The sequence below is a fragment of the Haplochromis burtoni genome, unplaced genomic scaffold, assembly GCF_018398535.1.
Source record: "Haplochromis burtoni strain Fernald_Lab_line unplaced genomic scaffold, NCSU_Asbu1 Contig_386, whole genome shotgun sequence".
Classification (NCBI taxonomy): domain Eukaryota; kingdom Metazoa; phylum Chordata; class Actinopteri; order Cichliformes; family Cichlidae; genus Haplochromis; species Haplochromis burtoni.
Genome location: NW_024582747.1, coordinates 524,515 through 542,309, shown reverse-complemented (window position 1 = coordinate 542,309; position 17,795 = coordinate 524,515). Strand labels below are relative to the sequence as shown.

Genomic DNA, 17,795 nt, shown 5'->3' with positions numbered 1-17,795 from the left:
AAACAAACAAACAAACAAACAAACAAACAAACAAACAAACAAACAAACAAAACGATTTTAATGTTTAACATACTGTTTATATTGGCGGTATTATTAGAAAAATTAACTTGCCCATTTATGAAAAAACAACAACAAACAAAACTTTGACTAGACAGACGAGCAAATTTCCCAAAATGTTGGGGAAAAAACTGAAAAGAAAAGAAAAGAAATAAACATTTGAGAAAAACACATTGCAGATTCAAGATGCAGCATGTTTACGAGGAAAAACTGAAATCATCAACAACGACTGCAAAAAAATATGCAACAAATATGCTTCCACAACCTGAAGACAATGTGATTGGAGTGTTGCTGCTGCCTTCCGTTGTCCATCTTACTCACCAGCTTGTTTGTTTACTGTACATTTTATACATATCTCCGTACAATGTTTTCTAATTTTCTATACATATATTGTACATTGTTACCTGGATATACCTGTATGTTTATAGGACCACCCACCTTTTATATTTTATTTTCCCTTGCTGTAAGAGCTCTGTAACACCGAAATTTCTCATCCGTGAGATAATAAAGGTTTATTCTATTCTAAATGTGCCCTTTTTATTAGCTATTCCACTAAAAGACAAACATTTATTTTTTTTCCTTTTTCCAAGAGAAGTTCAAAATATGCACAGTTAACATAATCGGTTTAAATCCATTTGTCACCTCATAAGTCTTTCATACAACAAAGTTCATTAAAACAAAGCTGTCATTATAAAGGGTCGGATTTATTAACGAATGGGCTTCTTCTGGTGTCAAAAAGGAACTGCAGGCACCTGTAATATTTTGGATATTTATAATTAAACTATTTGTATATATTAGAGCTATTTCTTATATTTTTTGACTTTGTAACATATTGTATTATTTAATTTATTAGCAGAGATTAATTTAAAATCTGATGCTTAGATTAATTCACTGAATTCCACCCTTATACCAGCTGTATACTGTCTGGTATAAACACAGTATATACTGTCAGTGTAGGGCATATGGCAACATCCTGTGGAACTGCTGACATCTTGTGGAATTCACTTGTATAAATAAATAAGTCAGCTGATCACAACCTGTACATAAAGAAAATCTACTGAAGCTCACATTAGAAGTTATTGTGAGCTGTGATTCTTTGTGCTGACACCCAGAAGGCAAATGCAACAGTGAAAATGAATTTACAACCCAATAAAGTTTGTGGCAACATTTTAACTGAATGTGGCCATTGGCAGGTAAGTTCCAATAAATCAGTGTTTCTGTCTATACCATAATTCATCCAGTTCATCCAGAATCTCAAATATTAACAAAATAAAACAAAGTAAATCAGCTCCTTGGCTGGCAGCTATTAATTAGGTTAAAATAAGCTATAATCTTATAAATATTATCTAGCCAACATTAGCTTTCATTTGTTATTTAGAGAACATAAACACATAACACTTTTGAATTCATGCTTGAAGTCACATTACTGACCATCGATTATCAGAAGAAATTGCACTTTTGCTTGTTTAAGCCAAATTGCATTTTCTAATCTGCACCACTGATTCACTTGTGCTGTGGAACCATGCAGATCCTCTTGTGTGAATGATCTGTAACACCATAACATCAAGAACTCACAACATTTAAACCTGTTTTTATTCTAACGTTTACCCTCTCTGATAGAAAAGTTGGCAAAATTAAACATTAGAAGACAAAGTCAGGAAACAATAATAAACAATAATAAAAATAATAGTTATTTTAGGGGAACTATGAGGAAATTTAGGGGTGATTGAGCATCCAAAAAAATGGTCTAAATTTATCAGTGACTCAAAAGAACAAAATTTAAAATTAAAACCTGAAAACAAAAAAGCAAATGAATTGACAAAATATAATTATTTTATAAATTAGTTTTGTTTTTATTCACTCCGTATTCACTGTTTCCCCTGCCCCCCACCCCCACATGTATTCTCATGTATCGACTTTCATTTCTCTTATCTCTAAAACATAGCTCAAGCCCTACAGGGTCACCTCCGTGTCAGTTAATCCAAAATGCTGTGGCTAGTCTTTTAACCAGGACCAGATCCCTTCACTGGTTCCCTGTTTGTTTTAGGATCCATTTTAAGATTTCATTTCTTTTAAAAACATTTAATGGATCAAGAAACCCATAAAAATCCGAGCTAAGGTCTATTGATCAGCTGCTTCTAGTGGTCCCTAAGCCCCAGCTGAAATCCAGGGGCCAAATGTGGAAAGATCTTCCTGCCCATGTTAGGATGGCCTCCTCACACCTGTTTTTAAACCACATCTTAATACTCATTTTTATTCCTTGGCTTTTAACTCAGAATGAGTGTGATTGGTGACAACTTGAGTTCTGGATACACAAGTAGAAGTTTGTCCATGAGGCCATCCTGACACAGGAGATGAAAAACTGATGGTGACACTTTGATCTCTTCGGTTTTACTTGATTTCTCCCTGTGGATCGTTTTTGCATTTGTTAATATTTCAGAAAGAGATTTCTCCAGTCTGTCGACATCACTATCAAGACCAGCCACTGATAAAGCACCTCTGTCTTTATCGGGTACTACAATCACATTTTCATTCAGTAACATCTCTCTGATCTTTTTCTCAGACTCTTTCCATGCATCTGAACCTGGATTGAACTTCACAGATTTGAACTTTGACACAGATTGTGCAAACGCTGACTTCACAGTATCAGTCCACTCTTTGAGGATGGCTTTGGCATCCTTTTGCTTTAGTAAAGAAGATACAGGACTCAAGGTCACAGTGGTTTGGCCGAGGTTTACGATGCAGAAGTGTTTGTCCATTTCACTGCAAATGGTCTCTGCTGCTGATTTATTTTGAGCTAGGTATCTGAGGACAGCACTGTCAATGGGCTCTGAGATGGCAGCGGGAAGTTTTATTGACGCCTTGCCCTTAAATGACCTTCTTAAACTTTTTAAAACAGAAAGCCGATTAACTCTGGCCTCGTCATTCTTTATGAATTTCTTCGTCTTTATGTTTTTAACAGCTGTAATGAAAAAAATACAAACATGTAAAACAATTTAGATATGTGAGACCTTTTGTTTCTATTTACCCAGCTCAACAGCATGCATCAGCTATCACTAACAATTGCAATGTCAAGCCACAATTTCTGTGAAACGATGACAACATACTCTAACCTGATAAAACAGAGGGGTAGACAAATGAATAGAACTGACAAATTCATATTTTAGACAAAAAAATCGTATTTGAGTTGAGGAGTGATTCCTCGATTCAAAATTACAGCAGGAAAATGTTTCATGTACCCAGACATGCTTAATCAGAGAAAAAACACCTTAAATACCAGTTAGAGATTTGTAGAAGTTTTTGACAAACACATGGTTGTAAAAAAATATTATGTAGAAACTAAATACCTTCATTACATATATAGCATGCATGGCATAAGACTGAGGTGTTGTTTTTATTCAGTACTTACATTTCGTGTTGTCTTTATCCAATGGGAATTCCTGTGTGGAACAAAAAAAATATAAATGTATTCACCATTTTTTTATTATACTGAAATCTTGTGTGACCAGACTATAAATAGCTGTTGGTCTTTAAAGAAATATAATGGAAAAAATATTTAATTATACTTAATTTGTGTAAAGCAAAATAAAACAAAAGACACAGTAATGTTTTTTTTTGTTTGCAATATTCCTACAGCAGAAAGAGAGATCAGCTTTGAGTTCACGGTAAGTCATGTGACCTTTAGAACTGGATAAACAGCTCAAAACCGAGACACAGATCGTTGTTTACTATAAACTAATCCTAAGTTCGAAGTCTGGGGAGGAGGTTCAACAACTTCCACCTACAAATAGTGTAACATTACTATATTTTACTTTATCATATTTATATTGACAAGGGCATACAAAACTATTCTTGGTATGCAGACCTCCCTTGACTACACCAGCCTATCATAAATAATACCTGTGATGATTTCGCTTCAGTGGATAAACGAACCGTCAGCTTCAAAACGCCCTTTTCCAAGCTGATCTGATGAGACTCTTTCGCCAGAACACTCCTCTGATCTGTGACACGAGAGAAAAAAAATCTACAGTAAAGAACTCCACTGATAATACGGCGTAGAAGCTATTATTAGTAGTAGTATTATTTTCAGTTTACTTCATGGAGCCAAACTTACCCTCCTCTCTCGTGAAGTGCAGTTTCGCTGTCCTGCTGCCATTGTCATACTCAATCTCACAGTCGCCACCGACAGTACGAAAGTACTGCAGTAACTTTGTTTCTAAACTGGGTATGTTGGTTTCTTCGAATCCAACGAGCAGAGGATACGAGTGTGCCTCGGCCATCGTTAGAGGCCGGGAAGACGCACAAAGAAGAATAAAGTCTTTCACTTTCTGCTTCACTTGTAGTAGAATACATGTAGGACTGGTTCCTCCCATGGTGGAAACTAAAAAAAACAAACTCTGCGAGTATCAGTGTTAGACAGGTTGAAATGCATTTAACAAACAAACAAACAAACGAGGAGAGCATCTGTAAGCTCCTCTTCTTGCTCATCCTTCAACAGTTCAAGCATATTTTTATCTATTTCCAGATTCTGTCATTTTACTGTAAGTACTGCATCTAATATAACATTGATTGCTGCATTAATCTCTTCCCCTAAACCAGTTATTTTCAGATTAGGACTCTCCGGTGATATTTTGAGCTCTGGAGACACACACACATATATATGTCTTGCGCTACTGCTGTTTTGTTAAAAGTAAAATGTTTTCTGAAGCGGCTAGTCTTTGGGAGTAAAAATTCATGCTTAATAATGACATTACATTCCTGTGTACTGTGGAAGAATTAATAAGATTCCGTACTGCTTACAGAAAATGTCTTCAAATTCAATTTTACTGCTCAAAAAAATCACATTGATCAATAGATCACACTATGTAATCAATTTACACAAACCTTTGGAATTGGATAAAAGAGAGAGATTGAATATTTATTACTTCTGATTGGAGGAAACAAAACTTTAATCAGCATCTCTCGTAGTAGTCACACTTCTGTTTTTCAGGTTCAAAACAAAAAACATACACATTGAAAAGATCAAATGTAGAAAGACATCTGGAACAGATGCTATTTGGAAAACTGAAAAAACTAAAAATTGAAAATCATAGCTTACCCTTCAAGAGGAAAAAAATAGAGACAACATCAAGCATACATAAGCCACTTTAAATTTGTTATACTTTAAACATTCAGAACAATTGTTGTGCTTGATCATTTCTGCTTTGTTTGTTAGGTTTGTTTATGTGAGCAGCAACTAATTTCTTTTAAACCTTTCCTTTCAAAGTGATTCTTAAGCTTTAAGAAGCTGAGCTTTACCTGCATTAACATGTAAACCTTTGTTACAAAGTGCATTACAAATTTTGTTTTGTAATGCTTTCATATTTTTTTTCCATTCATTGATTAATGCTTGTATAATAGTTGGTTAAATCAAGCTGATGCTGATGTTCTTACATGTTTTTAATGTACTGGAAATTAAAATCTTTCATCTAATGTAATCATTTTGAACTGTGACTCGAGGAGAGTCCAAGAATAAAAATATGGAGTAACGTAATCACCTTATATGTAATGACGTAAGGTGATCTCTAGTTAAGATTTGCAATCTTGTTCACTAGCTGCATCACTTGAATTTAATTAAATATTCAGGATAAGCTTGGATATCATGGAAGACAACAAACATGCTGGGATTGGCCATGTTGTCCACAACACTGTCGTACAGGTCAGTGGAAATGGTGCTGGTGCCTTTTGGTGGCGGTACAATCATGCCTTGTTGTCCAAGAGCAAAGTCCCCAGTCAGAACTCGGCAGACGTACATGAACTTCTCCCCGTTCTGATTAGGCTTGGAGTAGGTATCGCTGGCAGAGTAACTTGCATTGACAGCAAAGTAAGTTCCATTGCCGTAGTATGCAGCTGAAAATAGAAGAGAAAGCCAATGAAAAACATGTTTTCTGTTATTATTATTATTTTATTATTATTATTGTTCTACCAGTAGCAGTAGTAGATATTCTCAAAGACTAAAATTTGAACATATGGCATTGGTATGAAGCATCAGAGAAACTTCTGTAAATCAAAGTTTCTTTTGAAAGTGTTTATGACCTGCAACTCTTAAGAGCATTATGACCAAACAGGCATGTAACATTAAATTCTTATTTCCAGTAGAGACCAAAAAAACAGTTATTTATTATTAATTAGTCTTCTGGGACCTCCTGGAGATAAATTCTTGTAGTAGTTGTTTTTGTTTTTTAGTTTACTGCTATCTCCTTAATCTAAATATATCTTTATGGGCAGTATCTCCCCCATTTCCCACCTTGTCTCTATTATGAGCTCTCTAACAAAATCAAAATAAATGCCCACAAACGTCTCACCATTCTTTCCAGCGAAGCTCCTGTTGAAGCCACGGTCATTAATGGTAGCCACAGTGTCCTCAGAGGTGCCATGGAAAAGACGTCTCTCGTTGTTCTGGTGACCATTTCTCACCTCCATGTCACGCTTCTTAACCTGTAGACCGCTCCACAATGCAGGGTTCTGGATCCTCTCAATCTAAGAGCAAGAAAAGAAATAATTTACATAACATCGTCACACTGTGTCAAATCTACTAACACTTGAATATTACTGGGCAACTTTTACATTTTCAATGAACAACATTTTAATGTCGTTTATTGAGATATAAATTGTGTCACCTGCTGCATTGTAAATTTACTTAATCCTGAAAAAACACTTTAATCTAGTAATCTGACTTGGCTAATGCTAATGTGATAAAACAATAGACAATGTGATTGATGCTACCTTGATAATGGCTTGTTTGCATGAGGCCTGGAACAGCTTCTGGATTTCATCATACTCCTGTGTCCCAGCTTGTAATGGGAAAGCCTGATTGGTGGCGTTAGGTTTCATTTGTTCCCAGTTTTCAGGAACATCACCTAGTAACAAATTAATTTAAAAAACAAAACAAAATAAAATTGTATAGCTTTTGGGGAGATATTTCAGCTTTCAGTAGTGAAAACTCTGAGAGACCTACCAGTAGGCGAAATCATGCAAGATTTCAAATGCTAACACACTGCTGATCTCTTATTACTACTTTGAGAGGACTAAATCTCTTGGTTTTATTAAAATACCTTTTAGCTTGTCAATCCTCTTTATCTCCAGGATATTTCCCTGGCTGTCAGTGGCAGGTCCTTTTGGCATGGTGACAGTGTAATCTTGACCCTTGACTGTAACTTTTACAGTTTGTAAATTTTGTTGCAGTGCTTCCTCGAGGCGGAAGTTGGTCATTTCATCAAAACTCTGAAACTGGAACCCAGACTGCTGATACTGCCAGTCTGCCGCAGCGCTGGCCAGCTCCACTTTCCTGTTTAGTTCTTCCTCGTCTCTCACCCTGCTCATCATTTTAATGATTTCAGTGTTAGCTTTGAGCACATCCCTGCTGAGTCCTTCAATAGTGATTGTGGCTTTTGGCCTGTTGCTTTCAGTCCTTATGCTGATGTCCATGGTCTTCTGCATGTCAACAATTTTCTGTCGATCTGCATCAGAGAAACAAAGGATGGCATTGTCTCCAATTTCCATGCTGTGATATTCTTGGGATATCTTGTCATTTATCCATTTCTTTGCAGAGTCAACACTGGTTTGTGTGTCACCGCAAATGTGGAAACAAGTAGCCTCCACTTTCAGACTGTCAATGACAAAATCTTTGTCATTCTTTGGTTTGTCAGCACTTCCACCAGTAAACAATGCTGAAATAACAAATTTCAAAAACAACATTAGAACTTAACATTTGAAACTGATTAGAGATATGTGATTTGAGAATGTGAAACCAAAAGCTCTTTGTTCTGTGTATTTACATTTGAATTTGCTCCATCCCCAGGTCCACCCTGCTTTATCCTTAGAATCGGGATCAGCAGCTTCCCTCTGTTGCATAATGCTGTGGAAGTCTTTAAGCATAGGTTTCTGGAAAATAACTATGCGAACTGTAGTCAGGGGGCTGGCAGTGTTTTGGCTCAACACATCAGTCACTGCATCCAACATGGCATCAGCCACCAGTCTTGCCTGTGCATTGCCTTGACCTAAAAAAAAGGGACAACACACATTGAAGACTGCTGGGGCGAGCCACATTGACAGATGACACCATTAAAACACTATTATCACTGTTCCTGGCTCTAAAATTTCTCCATTGAACCTCCTTTGACCTTGATGTTAAATTTGTTCTGTGATAAGGAAATTTGATGTATCTCTCAATGCACATCTTTCTAAATGCAAACTGACTGCAAATTAAATCCAAAGAATCTAATAAAAGTATTTTAAATTGTATTTGAGTACACAACGCCTCCTTCTAATGCAAACATGTCAATAGAGAAAGAGCACAACATGTCATACATTTGAGGAAACAGTTCACCCCAAGATAACAAAATGCCTTTAGTTGGCTGAAAACAGAGGATTATTCATCAGCCTGTTTTTAGCAGTTAGAAAGCTTCAGTAGGAAGTTAGGAGGCTTTTATAATCATAGCATTCATCACAACTTCCTGAATTACATCATTTCAGTACAGCACAAGCCTGTCAACATTTTACTTACCCAAAAAAATTATGGCAAAACATTACATACAGTGGGGCAAAAAAGTATTTAGTCAGCCACCGATTGTGCAAGTTCCCCCACTTAAAATGATGACAGAGGTCAGTAATTTGCACCAGAGGTACACTTCAACTGTGAGAGACAGAATGTGAAAAAAAAAATCCATGAATCCACATGGTAGGATTTGTAAAGAATTTATTCGTAAATCAGGGTGGAAAATAAGTATTTGGTCACCTCAAACAAGGAAAATCTCTGGCTCTCACAGACCTGTAACGTCTTCTGTAAGAAGCTTTTCTGTCCCCCACTCGTTACCTGTATGAATGGCACCTGTTTGAACTCATCATCTGTATAAAAGACACCTGTCCACAGCCTCAAACAGTCAGACTCCAAACTCCGCCATGGCCAAGACCAAAGAGCTTTCGAAGGACACCAGGAAAAGTATTGTAGACCTGCACCAGACTGGGAAGAGTGAATCTACAATAGGCAAGCAGCTTGGTGTGAAAAAATCAACTGTGGGAGCAATCATCAGAAAATGGAAGACATACAAGACCACTGATAATCTCCCTCGATCTGGGGCTCCACGCAAGATCTCATCCCGTGGGGTCAAAATGATCATGAGAACGGTGAGCAAAGATCCCAGAACCACACGGGGGGACCTGGTGAATGACCTGCAGAGAGCTGGGACCAAAGTAACAAAGGTCACCATCAGTAACACACTACAACGGCAGGGAATCAAATCCCGCAGTGCCAGACGTGTTCCGCTGCTGAAGCCAGTGCATGTCCAGGCCCGTCTGAAGTTTGCCAGAGAGCACATGGATGATACAGCAGAGGATTGGGAGAATGTCATGTGGTCAGATGAAACCAAAGTAGAACTTTTTGGTATAAACTCAACTCGTCGTGTTTGGAGGAAGAAGAATACTGAGTTGCATCCCAAGAACACCATACCTACTGTGAAGCATGGGGGTGGAAACATCATGCTATGGGGCTGTTTTTCTGCCAAGGGGACAGGACGACTGATCCGTGTTAAGGACAGAATGAATGGGGCCATGTATCGTGAGATTTTGAGCCAAAACCTCCTTCCATCAGTGAGAACTTTGAAGATGAAACGAGGCTGGGTCTTCCAACATGACAATGATCCAAAACACACCGCCCGGGCAACAAAGGAGTGGCTCCGTAAGAAGCATTTGAAAGTCCTGGAGTGGCCTAGCCAGTCTCCAGACCTCAACCCCATAGAAAATCTGTGGCGGGAGTTGAAAGTCCGTGTTGCTCGGCGACAGCCCCAAAACATCACTGCTCTCGAGAAGATCTGCATGGAGGAATGGGCCAAAATACCAGCTACTGTGTGTGCAAACCTGGTAAAGACCTATAGTAAACGTTTGACCTCTGTTATTGCCAACAAAGGTTATGTTACAAAGTATTGAGTTGTATTTTTGTTATTGACCAAATACTTATTTTCCACCCTGATTTACGAATAAATTCTTTACAAATCCTACCATGTGGATTCATGGATTTTTTTTTCACATTCTGTCTCTCACAGTTGAAGTGTACCTCTGGTGCAAATTACTGACCTCTGTCATCATTTTAGTGGGGGAACTTGCACAATCGGTGGCTGACTAAATACTTTTTTGCCCCACTGTATGACCTGTCAGTGACAAAATGCTTTCTAAACCTCACCTGTGCCGATGGCAGGAAACGATACAGAGGTGAAAGAGCTTTTCACACATAACTGGAGTGCATCTTTCACAGTCTTGTTGATTTTTACTGGGTCTGTCTGTCCAGTCAGGTGGAGGATCTTTTTACACTTCAGATTACCGGGGCTCGTCAATACCATGCCCTGGTTGGGCTCAGCACCTAAAGGTGAAGGTAACGTATGTTAATGAGCCTTATTAAAAATTTCAGTGTGTACAAGGCCATACTATCTGGTGCCAACTCTGAGTTACAGCGTTATAAAAAGTTGGTGTGATTTCTTACCAAGGTTGCGGCATTCCACTTCAACAGCCGGACCAGCTGCTTCTAGAATAGCTTTAGACACTCCTGGAGAAGGCAAAGGTTACATCACCATTGAATACATACTGTACACATAATCTGAAAGATACAATTACTCTGTGACCTTCTTTCTTATTTGTGTATTATTATCTAAAAATACTTTAAAGATGTGGACTATATTTACATATTATCCTCTATATTGTACCTAAACATTAATATATAAATATATATTATTTCTAATATATAATATTAAATTAATTTTTATTATTATAGCTTTAATATTTATATGTCAAAATAAATATTTAGAGCAGGAAAAAAATAATAACAACTGCTGTTAACGGTTTGGCACAGCTCAAGCACTGTAGTTCTTACTATGATGACTTAAGAGTAAAGTTTTATTACCTGACTTAAGAGTAAAGTTTTCATTGGAGGAGTTGACAATGACATCAGCGGTCTCCTTGGTTATGTCTCCTGTTACTACCTGTATAGTCACATTGCCCATTTTGGTCTCATGCATGTCTGAGGTTGAGGTGATTTTAGAGAAGGGGCCTCCTGGAAATGGACGAAAATAAAGAATTATCAGCAATAAATTATTACAAAATAGAACTTCATTAATTTTGACTACTAATTTAATTGTCCATTAGGATATGGACAAATAATACAGTTTATTATTACAGTTAGTACAAATGTTTGTACTAACTGTTTTGTTACATTTCTTTGAAAACAGGCAAAAATACATCCATTTTTTGTTTAGTTTGTATTGTTTTATTTGGTAGCATTATATAGCAACTGCATATCAAACAGTGTTGCCTGTTTATTTTGTGTAGAACTTGTTGAACCACTTGAGGCGCTGGGAAACTTCTTCTGAAATTCATCACTGAAAGCCTGCAGACAGAAAAGAAGAGCGATTACTTCAACTGAAGCTCACCAATTTGACACCAAACCTGAAACTAAATAACACAACAGAACAAGTTTAATTACTACTGGAGGCTGTCTCCAAAAGTAGGCCCTATGCCCATAGAAGAAATATGTGCGTTCATTTGTGTGCTGTACTTTATCTCTGCTAACTTGAGTCAGCATGGTTAATATTACTAACAGCCTTCCAAGATGTTTTGATGAGTTAAATACTAGTATTTTATTAATTTATTTATTTTTTGTTACTTCTTGCCAATTATTTTTTTTAAATTCAACCTTCATTTATATAAGTAGTCCCATTAAGATTTAACAAGTACGATAAACATTAAAATGACAAGAATAAAAAAACACTAGGGTAGCTAAAATTGTCTAATGACTACACAGTGATCAAAAACAAGAAGAACAGTATAAAAATCTCTGAGATAAAATATCAGAGTATATGGATGCAGTATGCCAGGTTTTCTGGCATTAGATGATAATATTGTCCCCATATGGTCACTTCTACCCCCAGCAAAAGAAGATTACAATGGAAACAAAAGAAAAATAGATTTTACTGGTTAAAAATGCTGATGGTTAATTGACCTAAAAGATTTCTGGTTAGCACTGAGAATGTGTTGCTTCAAAGCTTGTTATTTTTTCTTACCTGGATAGTTTGTGTATCACTGGGGTAAAGTACAATCACGACCTTCTTCAGATGCTTGGGCTGTTTCTTTTTGCTAAACTCTAAGATTTTATCCAACAACAAAGAGGCTACGAGATCTTTTGGGAAACCCAGGTTTCCAGCACCAATGGCTGATAAGGATATGGAGGTTAGATTATTATCCTCTGCCATGTTCAAGCAGTCCTTGAAGATTCCTCTCAAAGTCTGTAAGACAGTTATATATAAAGACATTCATCATGAAAGTTGGATCAAACAGGCTTTTTAACCTCGAAGCTTAAACGTTTACCTTATAATGTAAGGTACTTCACCTTTTCAGATGTGGCTTGATCCTTATAGTGAGGTGCGACTGCATGAAAAACTTTTTTGCTTTTTAGTTGGCAGCCATCAGTAATAATGATCTCACCAACATTTCCAGTAGCACCCTGCGCATCTACTAACTGCTGAAGTTTGGGTCCGGCTGCGCGCAAGATGGCTTGTGAGACTGCACCTGTGTTGAGGTCAAGGTCTGAAGACACAGTGTTCACAATCACCTCCGTCTAAAAATGGTTAGCAGACTGTTAGTACATATTTATCATGTACTACCCCCCCCCCCCCCCCCCCCCCCCCCCTCCAGATTAACCCCTGAAATTTATTCAACATAAAGACACTTTATAGCAACATGTTAATAGTTAATGCATGCAGTCGTTGGTTCCTGTACTGGACAATTTGCCTCTTAATTTATTTATTTATTATTCACTTTAATTAGATATAAACAGCCAAAATCTGAATTACCGTGGAAGCTTCTAGGTTTCCCTTTGTAAGAACGATGTCCACGCCTTCTTTGGTCTGCACACGATTCAGACACAGGTCAGATCCAGTAGACTGTGATACTGATTGTGTGGGAGCAGTGAGATGAGGAGTTTGTTGAGAATGAGAGTCACTGAGGTTTCCAAACTCCTGCCTGACAGCAGCCACCATATCCTGAACAGCAATGTCGTCATTGTTCACGAAATGGATCTTCTTCAAGGTAATGTCATCATAGTTCTCATAACAATACTCCTTCACTGCTCTAACAATGGTGAGTTCACACTGCTTGAGGGGAAAGCAGCGCATTCCTCTGCCAATAGATGGAAGAGCTACTGAGACGCATCCGTGGTTTTCAGCGGCTTCTAAGCTTCCTTTAACAACTTTGTTCAACTGAGCTGAAGCTTGCTGTGGTTTTTCATACTTGGGTGCCACAGCATGGATGACCTTTTGGCAACAAAGTGTTCCTCCTGCATCAGTTATGATACATTCTCCTGGCTTGAGTTGACCCTTTGTTTTTTTCATTTTGTAAAATTCATCTTGTAACTGAGGGCCGGCAGCCTTCAAAAGTGCTGATGCAAGACCAGTACTGTGTTTCAAGTCTTGATTAAATGGACTCACAACTGCCTGCATTGGGTAAGTGCACATATTTGCCTTGTAAACAGCGATTTCTACTCCTTCAGGTGTCATAAGTTGGTATAAAGGTGTTGGTACTTGTTTAACGTTGTCTTGTCCACCACCTGGCTTATCAACCAGTTGAACCAGGCAACCAGTTTTATTTTTGATTGTGGAAAAATAAGCTTCATTTTCCTGGAAGAGCTTCTTCACTCCAGACTTGTAAACATTCAGACTGTCAAAGACTACAGCAGAGACGGCACCTTCAACCACAGTCTTGCAATGTGTCACATTAACTCTGGATCCACTCAGACAGATGGCCTCATTTCTGTAAGACACTCTCACCTTGTCTTTCACTTTCTCCATCCAAGATGTGTTGAAATGTTTCAAGTATTCAACGACAGCATTAGCTTTGACCACAACAGTTTCTTCTATGTGAGCGTTCTGTGTTAAGAAGTCACCAAGCTGATGCTGAACCTTTATGACACTATCCTTGTAGCCTGACACCACGACTTGTTGAGCAGTTGTGTTGATTCGAGTTCTGCATGGCTTACTGTTAGCCTGCTCTAAGTGACTGACCAGCTGCTGCCACTCTGGCTTCTTCAGGACATTACTGTCTTCAACATTAATGTACTGAGTGTTAACAGCTGTCCTAGATGGTCCTGAGCATGAGACAGATCTGTGTCAGAAACAGCAAGGAGCTGCACCCTGTTTCCACTGATTTCAAACGCTGCGTTTATTCGATGAGATGTGAGGAGAGCATCTGTAAGCTCCTCTTGTTGCTCATCTTTCAACAGTTCAAGCACATATTTATCGACTTCCAGATTCTGTCGTTTTAATGCAAGTACTGCATCAAATATAACTTTGCTTGCTGCATTAATCTCTTCCCCTAAACCAGTTATTTTCAGATTAGGACTCTCTGGTGACAACTTGAGTTCTGGATACACAAGTAGAAGTTTGTCCATGAGGCCATCCTGACACAGGAGATGAAAAACTGATGGTGACACTTTGATCTCTTCGGTTTTACTTGATTTCTCCCTGTGGATCGTTTTTGCAATCTTGTTAATAGTTTCAGAAAGAGATTTCTCCAGTCTGTCGACATCACTATCAAGACCAGCCACTGATAAAGCACCTCTGTCTTTATCGGGTACTACAATCACATTTTCATTCAGTAACATCTCTCTGATCTTTTTCTCAGACTCTTTCCATGCATCTGAACCTGGATTGAACTTCACAGATTTGAACTTTGACACAGATTGTGCAAACGCTGACTTCACAGTATCAGTCCACTCTTTGAGGATGGCTTTGGCATCCTTTTGCTTTAGTAAAGAAGATACAGGACTCAAGGTCACAGTGGTTTGGCCGAGGTTTACGATGCAGAAGTGTTTTCCATTTCACTGCAAATGGTCTCTGCTGCTGATTTATTTTGAGCTAGGTATCTGAGGACAGCACTGTCAATGGGCTCTGAGATGGCAGCGGGAAGTTTTAGTGCAGGTTTGTCTTTGCCGTAGAGGGCCACTCCCAGAGTTTTATAAAAAGGATAAACTCTGATTTCTTCCTTTTTTATGGAATGCTTCTTCTTGAAGATTTTTTGAACAGCTGGAAGAAAGAATGTAACATGCTGTATATTATTATTCACAAGTTATTACTGTAGGTTTGCAGGAACATACAGTGTAGTGTAAATAAATTACCTCGATGATCTTTAAATGTGATGACAGCAGACTGTTCCGCTTCATTAAGGAAGACCTCTTCCACATCCCCACCTTCATTTTCAAAATAAAGCTGAAGAACTTCTTCACTGAAGTGTAGAATGTCGTCAACTAGAACTTGCTTTGTGACTTCGAGAGGTTGAACAGAAAATCCCTTCTTGGTGAACATTTTGTTTTGGGGGCATTTTGCCACAAAATTAGCATTTTCTGTGAAATAGAGATAAAAAAAAAAAGTTTAAGGCATTTTAAATAAAATAATTCTGCAGGATAAATCTTCTTTGTTGATTTAATAATGAGTACACCCATTTTTCAGAATGAAGTATCAGCACGTTTATAATTAGCAAGGTACATTACACTACCAGTAGTCTGTGTTGCTTTGCTATCCTGTGCATTAGTGCGCTAGAAAACTTTGTCATTCTAGCTCAGGCAAATAAAATAGCCACATTGTCCTGGAAAATTCCTTTATTACATTTGTGGCATATTTTTATGTTGTTTTATGTTAATGAGTGTTGGACCTGGTTATGCAATACAGATTTCAGCATCAAACGGCCGGTTAAACTTTATATTATCATATCATAAATAAGAACTTTTCATTCTGAAATGGGTACCTTCTCCACTCTGGAAAGTCACCACAGCAGAGGAGATGTCAGGAAAGAATTCCAAAGTGAAGTCATGAGACTTAGTGATGTTTTCCACCAGCATCTCCAAGAACTCCTGGTTGGTATTATCAAGAATATTCCCTAAAACGGCCGAGGTGGAACATGGCTCTTCATCTGCTGTATCATCGTCTCCGCCTTCCGTTTCTGTTTGAACTGTCGGGTTGCTTTTATCAGCACTCGCCTGTTTGTCTGCAGCAACATCTGCTGTTAAAGACAAATGTGGCCAAGTGTAACAAACATATACTTTTTAGATAGTGCAAGACTTAAAACACTTATATTTTAATTACTTATTTTGGTGTTTCACTCACAGCTATTGCCTCACACTAATCAATAAATTAATTAAAATAAGAATAATCATTAATATTGACTTAAAAAAAATAATCAGACTTTGTATGGTCTTATTGACGTAATGTCTAGGAGACATCTAGTGTATCCTACCAGTCTTGAAGTGTTAAGCACACTATGTTAGAATAGCATGAAGCTTTGGATATTTTATTGAGAGAGAGGCAGTTTTATCACATAAAGCTTGTCAGCTTGTCTAATTTTTGATTCACAGATTCATTTTTTGTTTTGTTTTGTTTTCTTCTTACTAATGCTAGCTAGATAGACAAATCACAAGCTATCTAGCAAATACAGTTCAGAAAGGGTCACAGAACCTGAGGTACTTTCCATGGTCTCACACGTATTGAATTCATCAGTTAAATACAAATATTTAACTTCAAATAATAACTCAACTAAAACAGTACAAATGAAAGGCAAGCCAAATAGGAAATGCTGGACGTGTAATACAGTACAAACACTGATTAGTTCCAAATTGTGTTTGGTGGTGGGGAGTTGCTACTCATCTGAAAAAAAAAGTGAATGTCTGAGAAAACTACCTGAGACAACCTGCCTCGAGTGGATGAGATCACTTAATTAATTCAAACGCCCAGGGCTGTTGTGTTAACTCAGCTTTTCCAGTGTCACAAAGTAGCACTGCTAGATTTGTGAAGTGTTAAGTTAACAACTAGCTGGAAAACAGAATGTTGTTTGTGAAAGTCATCAGTAGTAAAATCATAACTAAGTAGAAATGCTAGCTTGTGAAATTACTTTACCTATGATACTAAATGATTTCAAATGGCGTTAACTTTAGCCATCAGTAAAGCATGTAATGGCTCAAAGCAAAGATGTACAACTATCATTTACTGCAGTAATAGCTAACCTTGGCACAGTTAGCCTGCTAAGTGTAACCTAGAGATTTTCTAGTATATATTGTGGTTGTTGGTGTTTAGGTGGGCGGATCAGAATATTTCAGAAGCTCTGGGGCTTTCCCACACAGCCACCTCTAGGGTTTATAGAGAATGGTCAAAAAAGAGAAAACATGCAGTGAGCAGCAGTTCTGTGGGGCAGCAATGGCTCGGTGATCTCAGCCATCAGAGGATAATGGTCAGACGACTTGTTACAACTCAGGGATGCTGAAAAACACAACATGTCACAGACTGAAGCAGCTGGGCTGCAACAGCAGAAGACCAACACTGTTCTCCATTCCTGTCAGCTAAGAACAGAAAACTGAGGCCACAGTTCATACAGACTCACCAAAAGATTTTTTTTTTGAAAGTGTAGCAATGTCTGATTAAGCTGATGATATTTGTATGTTAGGGTCAGAATTTGGGTCCAATAGGATACTAACAAGGTGTACCTAATAAAGTGGACAGTGGTGTATACTAAAAGTAGATAAACTATAGGGGTGGACAAGTGAAAGGACTTCCTGATCTTACACTAGTGGTTATAAACACAGTTCTGCTCACTCAGTACTTACATTTCTTCTTATCTTCATCAGACGGAGTTTCCTGTATAAAGAAAATACAAAAAATACACGTTAGTCACAT

General features: G+C 37.8%; 3 protein-coding genes across 3 annotated transcripts in view; all 3 read right to left on the bottom strand.

The window, feature by feature from the left end:
• LOC102309485 (protein mono-ADP-ribosyltransferase PARP15) overlaps positions 1–2,475 on the bottom strand; it is a 21,330-nt gene extending 18,855 nt beyond the window's left edge. Inside the window, exon 1 of the mRNA XM_042212680.1 lies at positions 2,355–2,475. Within this exon, the coding sequence (XP_042068614.1) occupies positions 2,355–2,390 (36 nt within the window). The 5' untranslated portion in view covers positions 2,391–2,475. The remainder of the gene's footprint in view (positions 1–2,354) is intronic.
• A 2,388-nt stretch (positions 2,476–4,863) lies between these two features.
• LOC102309799 (protein mono-ADP-ribosyltransferase PARP14) lies at positions 4,864–13,925 on the bottom strand. The gene is made up of 12 exons (XM_042212677.1): positions 12,933–13,925; positions 12,470–12,697; positions 12,144–12,365; positions 11,400–11,470; positions 10,988–11,139; positions 10,571–10,633; positions 10,274–10,450; positions 7,875–8,096; positions 7,152–7,766; positions 6,823–6,956; positions 6,402–6,576; positions 4,864–5,946 (listed from the first exon to the last, which is right to left on the bottom strand). The coding sequence occupies exons 1-12, from the start codon at positions 13,923–13,925 to the stop codon at positions 5,657–5,659; spliced, it is 3,342 nt and encodes a 1,113-aa protein (XP_042068611.1). The 3' UTR covers positions 4,864–5,656.
• Positions 13,926–14,499: 574 nt separating this feature from the next.
• The window catches only part of LOC102303719 (protein mono-ADP-ribosyltransferase PARP14), a 4,191-nt gene continuing 895 nt past the window's right edge, over positions 14,500–17,795 (bottom strand). The window contains exons 3-6 of the mRNA XM_005944110.3: positions 17,726–17,756; positions 15,877–16,131; positions 15,251–15,475; positions 14,500–15,158 (exon numbers count right to left, since the gene is read on the bottom strand). Coding sequence (XP_005944172.3) covers positions 14,929–15,158; positions 15,251–15,475; positions 15,877–16,131; positions 17,726–17,756 — 741 coding nt within the window. The 3' untranslated portion in view covers positions 14,500–14,928. The remainder of the gene's footprint in view (positions 15,159–15,250; positions 15,476–15,876; positions 16,132–17,725; positions 17,757–17,795) is intronic.

Bases quoted from the DNA above. Each gene is read 5' to 3' on its own strand.
- LOC102309799 (XM_042212677.1), bottom strand. From the start codon at position 13,925: ATGGAGAAAGTGAAAGACAAGGTGAGAGTGTCTTACAGAAATGAGGCC. The intron at 12,366-12,469 runs GTGAAGTACCTT...ACTGTCTTACAG, and splicing joins ATCAAGCCACATCTGAAAAG to ACTTTGAGAGGAATCTTCAA. The intron at 11,140-11,399 runs ACAGGCAACACT...TCGTCCATTTCC, and splicing joins ACAAGTTCTACACAAAATAA to AGGAGGCCCCTTCTCTAAAA.